General features: G+C 37.5%; 2 protein-coding genes and 1 pseudogene across 3 annotated transcripts in view; 2 read left to right on the forward strand and 1 right to left on the reverse strand.

Annotated features, from left to right (window-relative positions):
• Positions 1–2,079: 2,079 nt before the first annotated feature.
• Positions 2,080–4,709, reverse strand: LOC103591458 (annotated as a pseudogene).
• A 1,518-nt stretch (positions 4,710–6,227) lies between these two features.
• Positions 6,228–14,989, forward strand: LOC103591459 (insulin-like growth factor 2 mRNA-binding protein 2). Its single transcript, XM_008573920.1, has 5 exons — positions 6,228–6,241; positions 6,848–6,941; positions 8,050–8,101; positions 11,954–12,017; positions 14,042–14,989. Exons 1-5 carry the CDS (start codon positions 6,228–6,230, stop codon positions 14,460–14,462), a joined length of 645 nt encoding a protein of 214 aa, XP_008572142.1. The 3' UTR covers positions 14,463–14,989.
• The window catches only part of IGF2BP2 (insulin-like growth factor 2 mRNA binding protein 2), a 54,174-nt gene continuing 43,467 nt past the window's right edge, over positions 6,858–17,564 (forward strand). For both annotated transcript variants that reach the window (XM_008573908.1, XM_008573909.1), the window contains exons 1-5: positions 6,858–6,941; positions 8,050–8,101; positions 11,954–12,017; positions 14,042–14,314; positions 16,215–16,349. In XM_008573908.1, the coding sequence (XP_008572130.1) occupies positions 16,306–16,349 (44 nt within the window). In that variant the 5' untranslated portion in view covers positions 6,858–6,941; positions 8,050–8,101; positions 11,954–12,017; positions 14,042–14,314; positions 16,215–16,305. The remainder of the gene's footprint in view (positions 6,942–8,049; positions 8,102–11,953; positions 12,018–14,041; positions 14,315–16,214; positions 16,350–17,564) is intronic.

The following is a 17,564-nucleotide window of genomic DNA, read 5'->3' on the forward strand; positions in this document are numbered from 1 at the left end:
TAATTATATAGATGAAATGGTTTTTCAGTTTCACAGAAATTCCTCAGTAATGAAATATGATTTTATTTCCCTCGCTAATTGCCCATTTGTTGTAAACAAAAAATTCTACCGTAATAAAATAATTTCTGCCAGGCCCTTGAAATTCATAACAATGGACAACTAGTTTACCTGAAATTCAGGTGGAACCTTCTGTTGTTACCTCTGGGCATCTACAGTACAAGGATAATAATATATTTATAAAAAGTACCCTGAGGCATTTATATATTAAAAGGCTTTGGAAATCATCAGCTAAGTTAGTTAAATGTGCTGGGGTTAAGTATATTTTGCTTTGTAGTTCTTTACAATTCGATAGTCCTCACATGTATGCAATAATCACCAATCATCCCGAATATAGAATCAGGCAAAGTAGCCAGTTCCCAAGCCAGGCAAGATGGCTACAGGCCTACATTACCCTTTTCCTGGAAGTGTAGAGCCTGGGCTTCTTGCCCTTTCCCATCCAAAACAGTTTACTTAAATATGAGACTGGGAAATTCTGAGTTCCTAAATCCCAAAGCCACAGGGAAAGAGCTTGTGTATTTATATCAAAGAGCATCTTATTCTGCTTTCAGTTAAAAAAAAAAAAAAAAAAGTCAAAGCCATGCTCCTACTGCCCTCTTTACTCCTGTTTTAGGGTGGACTGAGGATGTTGAAGGCTCAGGCCTGGCACTTGTAAACTACACATGTAACAGTTTGGTATGGCAGGAGTGTTGAAAGATAGGGAAGGGAGTAGCAACAGAGTCGGGAAAGGGAATTTGGATGTGGTGAAGGAGTCGTTCAAGGAAGGCATGAGTAACCAATCTTATTTGTGTTTCAGAAAGTCACTGGAGGCATCCAAGTGAAGGAGGGATGGGAGTGGAGGGAGCAAGAGAGAAGACAGGGAGACCAACTAGGAGACTGCTGTGATAGCTCTGTGGCAGTGCGGATGAGAAATTCCAGTTACATGTACAAGGGTGTTGCAAAAAGTTTGTGGAAAAATAAAATTAAAACATAATACAAATCTTTCCATGAACTTTTTGAAGTACCCTCATATTTAGAAAAGCTTGATTTCTTTTAAGTAAAGGAACTGTGAAATTCCTTTTTTTAAGGAATAAAGAATTATTTTCTTATAAACAATCACTTTCCTAAGTTATGTGTTTGGCTTCCCCCCCACACACACACTTTCATGAGTGTGAAAAGTGAAAGATCCATATTTCTCATTTGAGACTGAGCAAGACACTGGGTTTCTTGCCTAAAGGAAAGAGGGAACAGAACTCCCCCTTCCTGCTCTTTTTGACCTGGCCAAGGAGAAACAGACAATTCGCCTTTCTGGATGGGGTTAGGAGGGTCTCATTCTGAGCAGACTGTAGCCAACAATAGGAGTATTTCCTAAACCCCTGGAGTTTCATTTTCTACTTTTCTACTGTGTATTTGACCCCATGCTAGTTAGTAGAATAGTAAACAAGGAACCTGTCCTTGAGGAAATCACTGTGGGGCAGAGGGAGCAGCACCAGCAGATTAGTAATTATAGTGAAGAGAGCTGTTAGACAAGCTGAAGGATACAGAAGAAACCATTCTGTCTGGAGACATCCAGGAAAGCTCTGTGGGGATCATGTGTAAGCTGGGTTTTGAAGGACATGCAGAAGTCTCTCCCCAGGAAGAAAGGGAAGAGCATCCTTGTACCCTGATGAGAAGGCATGGTGTCCGGATGATGCCATGGGAGCCAGCAGACCTCAGAGGTCCTGACTGCTCCTGGTCCTGAAAGATAATCTATCTGGATAGTCTCCCAAATGACCAGACTGACCTGCAGTTTAATTGGTTCTACTGTAGTGATCTCAATTTCTCTTTTTTATTTTACTTATTTTTTAAAGAAAAACAAAAAAGCAATAATTTATTTTTGGAGCTTTTAGTATGTCATTAGGCATTAATTAAAAACACTACAACTTCATGTTTTATAGAGGCTAGAAACGTAATTCAAAATTCCACAAAGGTATATTAAAACACTGTAGACAATTCAAGATCTCATTGACAAAGTTCATTTAAGGCGACAGTTTTGCTATTGTGTTACTGTTCCCACATGATATCATCTCTTCTCAATTTCACTTGAAGATTATGAACTTGTATTGGGTGAAAGTCGCTGTTTTTCTGAAAAGGATTAGTTTCATTCAGACATTTTCTGTGGTAATTTTTTTTTTTTTTCCTTTTGTCCTTTTTGAGACCGGCCGCACCATGCTCAGCCAGTGAGCGCTGTGAGTGCACCGGTCATCCCTATATAGGATCCGAACCTGCGGCAGGAGCGCTGCTGTGCTCCCAGCGCTGCACTCTCCCGAGTGCGCCACGGGGCTTGGCCCCTGTGGTAATTTTTTTATGTTCTTTGATCTTTTAGAGTTACTGTCTTCTCGCTAAATACCTGAAGTTTCACTTTTCTTTGAGTTTTGAACTTTTTGCTGCAGTCAACAGTGTCTTGATTCTTCTTCAGTTTGGAAATTTGTTCCCCCTGAATTTCCATTTTCTTGACTAAACGTTCTCGTTCACTTTGTGTGTCGCCACTGACTGAATGGCTTTCTGTTTCCTTCATTTTTTTCAGTAGCTCTTTTGGTGCTCCACACTCATTTGGTGCAACTTATCTTGCATTGCCATCAAAAGTTCAGACAAACTGTCAAAAATGGCAGTGGACACTTTAGAGTCAGGAAGTACAGCTTTACACTGGGAAGTTGTTCTAGCAGACTTCTAGAGACATCTAGGCTCAGTCACTTCAAGTTTCTGAAGAGTGTCTGAGCCACAATGTTGCGTCATCTGCAGGAGGTTTTACATACTTGCATTCACAGAACAGCCTGCACTGGCAAACTTTTCAGCCACAAAAGGCGGTGTTCCAAACTTTGAATAAATTTGCCGAGGTGGTCCTCTCTTTAAACATTTAGTTTTCTTTGAAGATTTCTTCTTTTCTTTGGAGTGGTTTGGATTTGAAACTGAAGACATTAAAATTTTAGTGATTTAAAATCCAGTTTGAAGCTCGGAAGCTTTATCTTGAAATGGTTTACACTGATGTTCTTCTTAAGTTTTTCCTTTAAATGTTTAATCTTGTCCTCACCAGTTTTCTGAGTTGTTGTCAGTCTAAAACACTCTTTTTCTAAGACATCAAGGTTTTCAAGTTTTGCATCAGCTTCATGTGATCTTGTTCTTTTTCCCTTTGAAGCTAAGTCTATTGTTCTAGGATCATATTCTTTTCTCTGTGTTGAGAACCATTCTCCTTGTATATTCTAGTTGCTTCTCTAGAAGAGTACAATGAGACAGGGCTGAACTTAACTGTATACCTATATATTTTTTCTGCTTTATCAGTTCCTCATGTGCCAGATTTCTCTCACTGGTTTCAATCTCCAAGGCCTTTCTATTCTGTGACACTTCTCCGGAAAGAATGTTCAGGTTATCTTCAACTCATGTTCTCTCTAGCTGTAAATGATGAATCTTTTCCTGAAGAGTTTTTAAGGATAAGAGCTAGTTTCATAGGATTCCAAATCTGACCTTTTATTCTTCAAAGAGTATTTTTCTATTTTCTGATGATGTTTTTATGATAAACCTGGGATATGACCACTTGATGATATTAACCGTCATCTTATAGCTTGCCTATTTGGGCTATGAAGCCTTTTAGGAGAGGTAACTTCTAAATTCACAGGGTGGCAATTCTGAGACGATTCATGTTGGGTGAGTGATGGGATAAACACTCTTTCTGGAGGTTTAAGATAGCTTCCTACTATACAATGCAGTAATTCAGAATCCGTTATTTGAGAAGGAGAGGAGTGATTCTGTGTAGAGTATGATGGTGGTCATTCTAATTAATCTCTGACCTAGTCCCATGGACTCATAAATGGATCCTAAGCACTTTTCTTTTGGTGACTTTCCTGTTATATACATCAATCAGACAATGCAGGAAGAGGTTCATCAGATTCTATTCCCATTCAATTTGTCAAGTTGACACTCTGTCAGCCACTAAATTTCTCTTTTTTAGTTCTTAGGTTTTTTTCCTCCTTTCCATCCTGATCTTAGGTTAGAGGTGCAACAGACTAGCTTTTTAGAGATTATTTCTTCAAGTGTTGTGCTTAACAGAGGTTCCAGTTACTGAACTGATTGCCTAATGTACAGTCTTTATGTGAGGTATTATGGGGAAAGGTCATTGTTTTTGTCCCTTTCAGTTAGGATTCAGTATAATCTGCAATGGGCAGTTTCCCTACTTTTGCACTGTTGAACAAATGGTTTGCCAAAGAAGTTAATACTCTCATAAGTAAGATTTAAAGAATACCTAATCTAATTAGGGAAAAAGTGAGGTATATGTTTCTTTGTTGTTCTTTGTGTTCTTTGTTTCTTTTTTTCCCTATTTAGCAGGTTTCGATATACTTTTAAAAATAAGTCATGTATATTCATTAAAGCAACCCTAGTAGAAGTTGTTAGTTTTTTAAGTAAGATAAGGCATGGATATATTCTCATTTTAAGAAAACAAGACAGAAGTAACTGAAATAAAAAGCACCCTGTTATCAACCAAATCTGCCTGTAGCAATCTTTTTCTATGCATTTACACATACACGTATTATATAACATGTAGTTTTGTTTTGTGCTTTTAAAAAACAGGATCAACTTAATCTGTAATTAGTTCTCTTCTTGTGATATCATGCCTTGGAGAGCTTCTTATGACAGTGCATGTATGTCTATGTCATTTTTAACGACTATATAATATTTCATATTGTGGCCATATTATGATTTATTTATTCATTTCCTCTTGGTAGATATTTAGACTGTTTGCAAGTCTTTGTTACAAGTAATGCTGTAGTAGCAGACTTTGTTCAAATCTCTTTGTGCTCATGCATGAGTTTCTTCTAATAGGGTCTCTACCAGTAAATTTTTGATTAGCACTTGAAGTCAGTGTTTATATTTGGAAATAATAAAAATATTTGCCTTTAGAAATATTCCATTTTCTTGAAATTTTCATGCCTTTTCTACATATAGTTAGGCTTGGTGAAATTTTCCATTGAGAACTTCCATGTAGCCACTTCATGGGATGGTGTCCTCAGTTTTATTATGAACTATTGCCAAAGCCCATGTCAGAAAACAGCCTTCAGAGCATAGACATAGAAGTTAGTTCTTGATTCTTTTTACTCCTTCCCATGCTGATACAAGATTAAAAGTTCTATAGCTTAGGGGCCGGCCCGGTGGCACACTGCGATAGTGCGCCGCTTGGGAAGCGCGGCGGCCCTCCCACCGAGGGTTCGGATCCCACATACAGACCGGTTCCCGCTCACTGGCTGAGCGAGGCCGCGGGAGCAACTCCGAGGGTTGCGATCCCGTTGCCGGTCCCGGTCCGGTACGGGGGCGACACTGAGGGTTGCAATCCGTTGCCGGACACGGAAAAAGACAAAAAAAAAAAAAGTTCTATAGCTTAGCCTGTATAGTCATTAAAGCAACCCTAATAAAGAATGAATACATTCACATTTTTAAAAAATTAAGACACGAGAGAAGTAGTGGGGTGTCCCCCTTGCATTCAGTAAAAAGGATATGAGGAAACTGGAGCCCCTCATTTCCTTCATTGTTCCCCATTTCTTCTATCTCTGTACCTCTCTTTCTGTGTCTCTCTTTTACTCTCTCTGTTTGAATTGTACCATTTCTCTCTGGGACTATTGCCCCAATTAAAGCCACGGAGAATCATGTGGCTATGTACAGCTACTGTTTGAGACCTCTGACCCTAGAAGGAAAGAGAAAGGAAGGGGATACACTATGGCCACCACATCCATCTGTGGCAGCCCCCAAAATGGATGTTTATGGGGTTTCAGTGTCAAGCCCTTCTATTAAAATTACTTCTCTAACATTTAAATGCTGATTTGTATTTTCTGTCCAGGATCTAACATGTTCTTAAAAGATTAAAAAAAAAATTCTTATCCTCGTATCTTTGGTCTTTTTTTCTCTCTAATTTCAATGCTTAAGTAAAAACAAGAAACAATCTAAATTATTTGAAGCTATCAGACCAGCAGGATGTCTTGGTGAAAGCCTTTGAATAAAAAGACAAGAAAGGGCCCAAATGTTCATCAGTAGGAGATGGGTTAAATATACTCAGGACATTCATGTGGTATAAAATAGAATGAAGACAGTCTCTATCTACCAATATAGAAGGATCTCCAGGATATTACTGTTAGTGGAAAAAGCAAGATGCAGAAAGTATATAGAATATGGAGATGTTTCCGTAAGCAAAGGGAAAAAGTAAGAATTTATGTTTGTATTTACTATTATTTGCATAAAGAAACAATAAGATACAAATAATGAGTAAAAGTATTTTATTTCTGGTGGAGGAAGGGGATGGGTTGTAGTAAGACTGTTTAACTTTTTATAGTGTTTTAATTTTTGAATTATGACTTATTACCTATTCAGAAATAAAAATAATTTTAAATGAAGTTTTGTACTGTTAGGTAAGGGGTGATTTAAATCTGATCTTGTTTAAGCCCACTACATATGTGACTTCACCTATCATGCTTGAGCCTAGGAACCCCTTAGGATAGGGTCAATTGCAAGACCATCTATTTTGAGGAGGAAGGGGATAATTCTATAAATACAGTCTGTATAGCAATTTAAATTCTAACTACTTTGATAGGAAATTGAAAAGGCAAATCTGTGTTTTAAACTGTTATTTCCTTAGCTTGTTAGGATTTTCTTGAATTTTTTTTTCCTCTCAAAGTAATTAAAAGTCTTAAAACATGATGGTCATGATTCCCAGTAGGAATCTTTTTTTGATGCTTTGGTGAGCATATTGAGCCTCTTATGGTCTTAAGCCTCTTTTTATTATTTGCTAAAGTTTGTGTCCTGGAGAAAGTGTGATAGTCTGGTTTTATCTTTACAGGAGCAGGAAAATTCAGATTCGAAACATCCCTCCTCACCTGCAGTGGGAGGTAAGTCCTTGTTACTTTTTAATGGGTTACCAAGACATTTTCTCCCCTTTTTAGTTCCCTTTCACATTTAGGAATAGAGGTCCTCAGACTTTTCCACAAAGCCTCTGCTCTGGATCCTATCTCTTCCTTGTTTGGTATCCTAATATATGTGGTCTGTTATGAGTTTGGGGTCATTTTTGTTCCTTTCATCATGCAGAATGTGAACTCAGATCTCTTGTGTTCTGTCTTCTTGAACACCACACCATCAGGTGTCAACAAACTGAGAAACCATTTGTGATTTTTATGTCATGATTTTGTAAAAGATTTTTATTTTTCTAAATTATGATTTGAAAAAAATCAATGGAAAACCAACAAAAATAGAATTTTTAAAAAAAATTTGAACGGATTTTTTGTTTGTTTTGAATTAGTTGCTGGGAGTAACAGTTAAAATATACTTTCAGAGTTGTAAAACTTCTTATAAGATTGCTACCTTAAAATAAGAAAAAAATAAATAGAATAAAAATAATTTGCTAAAATAAATAAATCGAAAATACAGAATATGGGGAATGGGCTAATTGCATTATTTAAAAACAAACTGCTGCGTGTTTTATGTCCCAACACAAAGGAAATCAAAATAGCATTAAAAGAAACAGAATTTTTGTCTGACGTTTTCATTACTTTTTAAAAAAACTTTTTATTATGGAAGACTTCAAACATACACATCCCATTACGTTGTAAAATAAGGCAATCCCTGGAGGAAAACTGAAGAAAGAACTGTTAAATCTTCCAAGAAGGAGAAGTGATCCTTGCACTTTATTCTACTTCTCATTTTAAGAGCAGTAAGTGCGTTCCGACCATAATGATGAAGGTGATTGTTAACAGTTACAAAGACTGAAATTCTGCTGTGTCACCTTAGTGAATAGATTACTTGGGAGCAAGTAAGCAAATGAAAGTCCCATATATTTATTCAGTTCTGTTTTTAATGGAAGAGTTGAAATATCAGTTAGATTGTTCCTATAACTGTCCTCATTTTGCTTTAATTCATTTCCTGAGGGATGTCACTGTACGGTACCATTTTTTGTGAGTATGAGCTTATCTTCCCAAACAACATTGATGCTTTCTTTTTCAGGTGTTAGATGGACTTTTGGCTCAGTATGGGACTGTGGAGAATGTGGAACAAGGTAATAGTGAGGAAATTAGCCTATTGAGTTTTGGAGAGGGATATTACCTGTTATTTCTTACAGGCTGGGTCAACTCCAGGGAGAAACAGTAAATTCATGTTTGGTTGAAATAAGCTCCCCCAGAGTGTATGTTTATCTATCTGTGTGTGAGAGATATCTATGTCTTTCTATCTGTCTGTATCTATACAGTTTATTTTTTTCAAGGACCATGATTTTCAGGCTATTTTTCTTATACTCTGCAATGTGCTCAAGCACTGGACAAGCACTGTCAGGGTAAGCTTATTTCACTTAGGAGTAATTGGATTTACACTTTGCTATTTTCTTTTTCCTGGCTAAGAAAACAAATCCCTAATGTCTTGGACTGAGTGTTTCCCAAGGAGTAGATTACACCAAGGATCCCTTGGAATACTTGTGAAAATGCAGATTCCTAGGTCTCACTATACACCTACTGAGCAAGACTGTGGGGGAAGAACTCATGAATCTGTATTTTAAACAAGCATGTCATTTTTGTGTGCATTCAAGTTTGATAACCACTGTCTTAAAAACAGTGCCGCAAATGCCCAGAAAATACTTAACTTTTCTACCTGCCACCTGCATTTTTATCTTCTAAAGCATGAAATGCTATTATTTTTTTAATGAGCTCCTGAATTCTGATGAGAAATGCTATTATTTTTAAAAGGAAAAAGGAAGGTACCTGAATATGATATCTTATGTAGCTCTTTAAGAGTCCCAGAAAAGTAGATTCTATGCTCTTGATATGACAGGCAGTAACATATAATAAAAATTATTTTTGCCTTGGCCTAGAAAGCAGAATGTAAATTCAGTCACTTATTGACTGTGAGTCCTTGAAAAAGTCACTTAACTTCACTGAGTTAGTTTCCACATGTGTAAAATGGGAAGAATAATTTCTGCCCTTCCAATATGACTGAATGTTTGTGGCACCCAAAGAGAACCTGTATAAAGTATTTGTAGACAATGAAGTTATACCTAAACTTTAGGGATGGTTAAGTTTCACTTAGGAATCATAATAGAGAACTTATTTTCTCATATGCAATCTGTTCTATTGCCAGTATAATTAATGTAGTTTTAAAGCAGTAATTATCAGATGTTCTCCGCTCCAGGAATGTTACAAATATTATTCAATTCTATGCTGCTGTGTGCCCATGCCCAACAGTGAAGGGAAATAGCTCATAGAGAAGATATGATTTACAAGGATTCTATTTCTCAATTTTTATTTCTGTCAGCATGGAAAAGAAGGCATTCTAATGATTGGATGTAGTAGGCAAGGTGGCCTTACAGACATAAACTTGTGAAAGCTACTAGCTAAGACCATGTTATATATTTAGGACAATGCTACACAATGAAGAAGTATTCCAGGGCAGTTTAAAGCTCCTAGGGTGCCTGTGTCCTGGAAACCACCCAGTTTCCAGCTGCCTCACAACTATAGGATAGAACTCTTGGGCTATTATTTTGTCCTGGTTCATGGATGATTCCTTATTCAGCAGGAACACATTTTCAGTAGAGTTTTAGGAAACTTTAGAGAGGTTTCATGTCCAGTGAAAGAAATTATTTGAATGGGGCTCAGCTCATTCCAGAATTAAAGAACTGCTTGATTTTCTGAAGACAAACGTCTTTGAAGAACAGAGAATATGACTAAGAAGTGAAAACAAAATTTGAGAATCTGGGAGTCCTAGTGGATAGCTTTATTCTGGAGGTTCAAACCCAACCCTTTCTGGGAGTCTACAGCTTCACCTGTAGCACTAGAAAGCAGCAACTGTGAAACTTCTGTAGCATTCTACTTGTCAGTACTGAGAGAGGACAGTTTTGGGCCACACATCTCCTGTTTTGCACTGTGAGGACTTCCGTGGATAAGTGTGAATTAGAGAGCAACATGAACACTCCTGGGCAAAGGCCAGGGCTAGGCTCAGTGTTTATGACATGTAGATCTCATGACAGTTCCTCCTGAGGATTATGTAACCCCCTCACTGCCCTCTCTGCTGCCCACACCCCAGTAAAGGCTGCAGCTACTTTAAAGTTGTTGGACAAACAATATTTTTAACAGTGGTCTTTAGCCTTTTGGAGGTCCCAGATCTCTTTGAGAATTTTTGGGAAATTATAAACTAGAAAAATTTTTATTTCTACAAATTTGAATCATGGGTGGGGGAGGGTATGGTTATAGAATTCCTGAAGCTCAAGCATGGATCCAAGGTTAAGAATCCCTACATTATAGGTTTTTATTATTACTTTGAAAAGCAGCTTTATCATTATTTTCTTTAATTATCTTTAACAATGTTTTTGTTAACTCCTAATCTCCCAACAGCTTAAATGTTTTAAAAGGAGGATTTGATTTAGTCACATTTGTTTTGGGAAAATAATATTTTTGGTTTGAGCCTACTGGTTTAACATAAACCAAGGTTTAAGTTAAGTTTTATGTGGCTTTTTGAATTTATTTTTAATTTTTAACTATGGAGGAAGAAGCAAACGATTATGAACCAAAATAAGCCAACTCATAAGAGTAATCCCTTATTAGCCAGTCTTCGAGTTTGTGTTCTCTCCTTCAGCCAAGTGTGTTAGAATTGTCAGTTTATTTATTTATCATGCACAGTTTACTATATTTAACTCATACAAACAGTCAAGAAGTTCAGTCAAAGAGAAACAAAATAGTAATGGTTTAGCCTTGTCAATGAGTGAAAAATTAAAATTAAAACATTTTTGTGAAATTGCAGTTACCAGAGGTTGAGGAGATGGGGGCTTGAGGAGATGATCAAAGGATACAAAATTTCAGTTAGACAGGAGGAATAAGTTGAAGACATCTGTTGTATATCATGGTAACTATAGTTAATATATTAGACACTTGAAAATTACTAAGGGTAGATTTTAAGTGTTCTCACCATAAAAAAAATAAGTATGTGAGGCAATGCATATGTTAAATAGCTTGATTTAGTCATTCCACAATATATACATATATCAAAATATTATGCTGTACACCATAAATATACATAATTCTACTTGTCAATTAAAATTTTTTAAATATATATTTAAAACACTTATTATTTTATATATTTATCCCATGACTTAAAAATAAACTTTAATCATAACAGTTAAAACTCATACCTTGATAGTGGTTCACTAAATTGATCCAAACTTCCAGGAAAGCAGTCTGAAAATATGCATTAAAAAGTGTTGTGTTCTTTTACCTAGTTTTTTTCTTCTGTAATTTTAGCCTAAAGAAGTAATTCAGAAGAACACAAAATTACATGATATTTGCAACAAAGGTGACTTTAAGCAACACTTTTTAGAATAGCATATACTGGGAACAACCCATTTGCCAACAATCAGGGAAAGGTTAAGCAAATAATGGCACATTTAACTCACTGTGATTCTATGTAGACATTATAAATGAAAAATACAAAGAAAATGTACATATAGTCATGCAAAAGTGTTCATAAAATAAGTGAAAAAGGGCCAGCCCAGTGGCGCACTGCTACAGTGTGCCGCTTGGGAGCGTGGCGGCGTTCCCACCGAGGGTTCAGATCCCACATACAGACCGGTTCCCGCTCACTGGCTGAGCGAGGTGCGGGCGCGACACCGAGGGTTGCGATCCGTTGCCGGACACAAAAAAAAAAAAAAAAGACAAAAAAAAAAAAAAAGTGAAAAATACAGCTCTGAGTTGTATATACAATTGATTGCAAATTACTATAAGTGCACATGACTAAACATAGAGATCAAATAACTATAGAGTTAGGATGATGAGGTTTTTTTGTGCATTTTTCTCTAAAATTAGTCTGCTCATATTGCGCCAGAGGGTGACATCCTTTTTTTCTATGACAATGCTTTTTGCTTCTTTCCTAGTCAACACAGACACAGAAACTGCTGTTGTTAACGTCACATATGCAACAAGAGAAGAAGCAAAAACGTAAGTGGATTTAGGCTTGTTTCCTTTTAAATTTATTTTGGTTTTATCTTTGATTTCCATTGAGTCCTATATTTATAAACCTTTTCTGAAAAGGTGCAGATCTGTGGAGCTCGATATGTATCACCTTTGACATATCCATGGAGGGCTGCAGCATCTGAGCCTCCTTTGACATATTGGTACTGCTCCAGGGCATTCCTGCACCTTTAACATGTCAGTGGAGCTCCAAGGCATTCATACCAGGATGTTGATTGTACAGAGACTCTATCTTGAAAAATATTGGGACTTGGCAGCAAAACCAAGGTGTGAGCTGTGTCTTGACATGGTCATGAATAGAAGGCACCAGCTGTGTGACACTGTGTCCCCTAGACTCTGCTTTGCCACCATGTGGGGCCACTTTTACCTAGAACTTCCTTCATGTACCATGAAGAAGAAGCACAAGCTTATTTCTATCCACACTCGTTGACATCAGGTTTTCCTCAGTGTAATATTAAAAGGGGCATCCACCTCATTAGTGACAACAGCAGCAGGGAGAATTATCTGGGGGTGGTTAATCAATAGCACCTGGTATGGGTTTGTTTGGTTTTTTTCCTACCCCCATTCTGTTCCCTGTCCCCATTCATTACTACATTGTTTCAGTAATGGTTAATTTTGAATTTAGCTATCAACTGAGATGGAATTGAGTTTTTTAAAAAATAACAAGAAGTTACTTTTTGTAGGAGGTCCTTGAAGTGCCTGTCAGGTCATCGTGGAGGTGCCATAACCTTGGTTATGCATACCAGGATTACAGTTTTATTTCTTTTTCAAGGTTTCAATACACACGAAGACATATTTAACCCATTCTCATACCACTAGTTTTCAAAAGTTAACTTTTCATTTAAAAAGGTAATAGTTCATTTGCTGTTAACTTTAGCACACCTATGTAAGCAGGAGATATATCAACAACTCACCTTTGCAGTCCTTATCCAGCTGCCTTCAGTAAATGATGTTACTCTGTTGCCATTATTGAATTCAAAATGTGCTGCTTTGTAATAAATTCACAAACCCTAAACATTAACCTAGTAAAATTGAGTTAATGATGCCAAAAACATGTGAAAAGATAGTTCCACTTCATGTATAATTTTAAAAAATATAATAGTGGGATATCATTTATTTCTATCAAATTGATAAATATCTTAAAATAACAATCTGTGTGCTTTTGAGGATTCAAGGACACAAATGCTCTCCTTAAACTTCTATGGGATAGTAAATGTTGAAACCTTCCCAGAGGGCCACTGGGCAACACATAACAATAATGTTGGAATTCTGTATACTCTCTGACCCAGTAATTCCACTAGAAATTTGTCCTGTGTGTAAAGTTGCCGTTGCAAAGATGCCCGTGGTAACACTGTATGTAATCGTAAAAGATTAGGCATAACGTAGATATCTAACAATAGAGGATCAGTTAAAAAAACTGTGGTAAATCAATAGAATGTTAAACAGCCTTTTAAAGTCATATTTAAAGACATTTAATGACATGGAAAAAACATTTAGAGCATTAACTATTTTTAAGTGTTAGAAAATATGTACAATATTAATTCATTTTTTTAAAAATAGTAATGTATTTATGTTTAAGACAGAAAATATATCGGATAGATTAGGATTTTTTATTTGTGCATATGTTTTCGAATTTTTAATAATAAATATGTATTATGATTAAAATGAGGAAAATGGGTCATAATTTTATACTGATACTTACAAAGAGTTTTTGATGAGAAGACATAGCCTTGAGTGGCGAAAGAAAGCAGAATGTAGAATTGTCTGTCAGGTCTGGTCAGGCCTGTACATTGTAATCATCTGTGTAACTGCAATCAGCAAGCTCTGAGAGGGCAGCCATGGGGTCTGCCTTGCTCACCTCTGTGTGCTCAGTGCTTGGCACAGCACCCATATAGGCATCTAGTAAACGAGAGCAAACAAACCAGTCCGCGGGAGGGTCTTTCTTGATGTTGCTCTCTGACAAAGCTTCTCCTGCCCCTGCTGCATTTCAGAGCCATCGAGAAGCTAAGCGGACATCAGTTTGAGAACTACTCCTTCAAGATTTCCTACATCCCAGATGAAGAGGTGAGCTCCCCTTCACCCCCTCAGCGAGCCCAGCGTGGGGACCACTCTTCCCGGGAGCAAGGCCACGCCCCCGGGGGCTCTTCTCAGGCCAGACAGATTGATTTCCCGCTGCGGATCCTGGTCCCCACCCAGTTTGTTGGTGCCATCATCGGAAAGGAGGGCTTGACCATAAAGAACATCACTAAGCAGACCCAGTCCCGGTACGTGCTTCCGGGGCTTCCTTTGCTTCCTTCTGAGGGGTCCCCTGCGTGCTGGTGGGTCTCAGCCACCCCCAGGTCACTATTGCTTACATCAGCAGTGGGTGGCTGTGCTGTATGGGACCGTGGCTTCTTTAAACAGGAGTACTAACAGACTAACGCCAAGCTGGGGGCTTTGATGAGCTTTCATGCTAATGGCCTAACGGTCACACCCTGGAAGGCTAAAGGTTAATAAAGAGGGTCCTGATGTCCTCACAGCCAAGGACTGTTCCCAAGAGCTTAACTAATGCTCGTGAATGCATTTATTTCTCATACAGCAGAGGTATGGGGCTCTGTGGGATCCTAGAACCTACTCATCTTAGCTCTTATCTCCTCCCCTGAGTCAGAGCCCCAGGGGTAACCATTCTCTGAGACCACCTGGGTCATCTCACAAAGAGCTTCATAAAGAAGTGGGTGAGTCACTGCTATGTCGAGCAAGAAGTAAATACACTGGCCTTAACGTTTAGTTGTCTGTTTAAGGAGAACTGATAGTAGGAGTTGTAGTGGATAGAATGACTTGTGGAGTTGTTAATTTTTGTATGTTCATAAGACCACAGCACAGTGTAATGAGGAAAGCACAGGACTTGAAAACAAAGACTCGTGTTCAAGTTTTACCACTTAATGCCTGTATGATCTTGGGGAAAAAAATTAACCTCTCTGAGCATCAATTGCTTCTTCTGTAAAAAGGAGGTTACTATCTGTTTTGCCAGGATTATTATAAGAATTAGTATAGTCAGGCAGATTGAATGAAATAATTAATACAAAAGCACTTGAATTGTAAAGCACCGAATTACTGACAAATACTAGTTATTTACATGTACTAGTGCATTTTATCCCGGTCATTCAGTGAGTATCTTGTAACCAGAAAGAGAAAATGCTATTTTCTTCAAAGTGTCTGAGTTACCTCCAAATAATAGACACTAATATAAATGAGTCCCAGAGTGCAGAATCTTAGAAATGAAGTGATGAAATAGTAGAGAGGGAAGTTATTGTCTGGTGTTCCTTTTATTTTAAAATCAGTTTGTTTTCCTCCAAGTTTGTTTTTCTGTGAAAGTGATTTTTACTTATCTGCCTTTTTGTTCAAAAAAATTATTGAAGGTCGTTTTAAAAAATGCAACAAATTTAAATAGAAGTGAGATTAGCTCTCAAAGTACATATCCATTTTTTTAGAGGTAAGCCAAAGACTTGACACTGGGCTTTCTAACAGCCAAAGTAAAAAGGGATACAATCAATTTTGTGATTTTGAAAGTTAACAAAAACAAGTAGAGCCACGACTACCCAAAGAAGTCTGATAAAGTCATCAAACTTCTGAGCCATGAGTTTTAAGAGCCTGGAAGAAGGCAGGCTGCCAATGGAAAGGAGACCAAAACTTAGAGAGACAGAGAGGGCATGCCTCTGTTTTCTATCCACACACAAATATATAAAGCTTGCTTGAATTTGGTGTTTGGGTTTGGATTAACATATGGCTTTTGAAAGCTGCAATTGGTTCAGAGACAGGCACTGTGCCGATGTTCAGGATGATCCTTCTCACTTTACTCTTCACTTCTACAATCATTTGAAAGATTACACAAAATAGTTCATTTACCAAACTGACTTCATCACCAAGTTGGCTTGGTGCCTTTGTCCCAAAGCACTACTGTAAGAACCATTCCCTTCTAAATGGAGCTGCACAGAATTAAAGTTTGGCACAAGATCCCCTGCACTGCTTCCCTCCTTCTTGGAGAATGACACTGAATTGCAAACATGCTGATGACGCTTCCTTGTCTGTGTCCTTGCTGTGCGTTGGCTGATGTGACACTTTCTTGGGACTAGGGTCCTATTCCAGATGATGTTGTACTTATGGCTTCTGATTCTTTTCCTACAGGGTAGACATCCATAGAAAGGAGAACTCCGGGGCTGCTGAGAAGCCTGTCACCATCCACGCCACCCCAGAGGGGACCTCTGAAGCATGCCGCATGATTCTTGAAATCATGCAAAAAGAGGCTGATGAGACCAAACTGTAAGTTTGCACAATGCTCAGAACACTCAACAGAGAATAAGAGTAGGTCCTCCTGCATTTAATGCAAGAAATTTTTTAAAAGCTCTAAATCTAATACTCAGTAAAGGGAGCAGGGAAGGAAGTATGTTTAAGAAACTTATTCCCAAGAAGAATAGAGTGGAAAATAGATTTTTTTTACATTTACAGTATAGCTGTTTGTTCACTCATGTGTTTCTCTTGGTGATCCTAATGCTTCCATTACCCATTGGTAGTAATTTTCTTTTCTTTTTTTCACTTTTTGGCACTGGCCGGTATGGGGATCCAAAACTTTGATCTTGGTGTTATAGCATTGATAGTGATTATTGGTAGGAATGTATAGACCTGTGCAGTCCTGTAGAACTTCTTACAATGATGGAAATATTCTATATCTGCACTGTTCAGTAAGATGGCCACTAGCCGCCTGTTGCTATTGAGTACAGACATGCTCTGCATAATGACATTTTGGTCAACGACTGACCACATGTACAATTGTGGTGTAGCCTAGGAGCAGTAGGCTATACCATATATGTATGTGGTAGGCTGTACCATCTAGGTTTGTGTAAGCACAGTCTATGATGTTTGGACAATGACGAGATCATTTAACAATGCATTTCTCAGAATGTATCCCTGTCACTAAGCAACATATGATTGTACTTGAAAGGTGACCAGTGCAGTGGAGGAACTGAACATTTTATTTAATTCTCTCTAGTTCAAATTTAAATAGCCAGGTCCATGGCTAATGGCTTTTGTATTGGACAATGTAGGTATAGAACATACATTGTCACCAAAGCCGTCATTTACTGTTCTAGAAAAGGTTTTACCCACCATACTTTTAAATCGTTTGCATTCTTAAAATTGGATTACATTTCCTTAAGTAAGAGAAACTCATTTCCAAGTTGCTACTTCACTCTTCTTCCTCTTTTTTCTTCTATCTCCCCCTATTCCTTTCTTTTATGTAATCTTTCTTAGGATTCCATAGTATAATGACTATTGTACCAAATTTAGTGGAAAATACAGTTCTTACTAAATAAACTGATTTTGTATTATAAATGAACAAATGGTAATGGAATAGACAATATAATAGTAAAAAAAGACTATGTCAGTTACGCAAAATCTGTTTGAGGGCAGTGGTGGCAGTTTTATAGAGAAAACCATAAGGGATGAATGAAATATAAAATTAATTTGGCAAATAATGTC

The sequence above is a fragment of the Galeopterus variegatus genome, unplaced genomic scaffold, assembly GCF_000696425.1.
Source record: "Galeopterus variegatus unplaced genomic scaffold, G_variegatus-3.0.2 Scaffold971, whole genome shotgun sequence".
Taxonomy (NCBI): domain Eukaryota; kingdom Metazoa; phylum Chordata; class Mammalia; order Dermoptera; family Cynocephalidae; genus Galeopterus; species Galeopterus variegatus.

Excerpts from the sequence above, each read along its gene's own strand:
- LOC103591459 (XM_008573920.1), top strand. Across the intron at positions 8,102-11,953 it reads TGTGGAGAATGTGGAACAAG|TCAACACAGACACAGAAACT; the intron begins GTAATAGTGAGG and ends CTTCTTTCCTAG. Across the intron at positions 12,018-14,041 it reads ACAAGAGAAGAAGCAAAAAC|AGCCATCGAGAAGCTAAGCG; the intron begins GTAAGTGGATTT and ends GCTGCATTTCAG.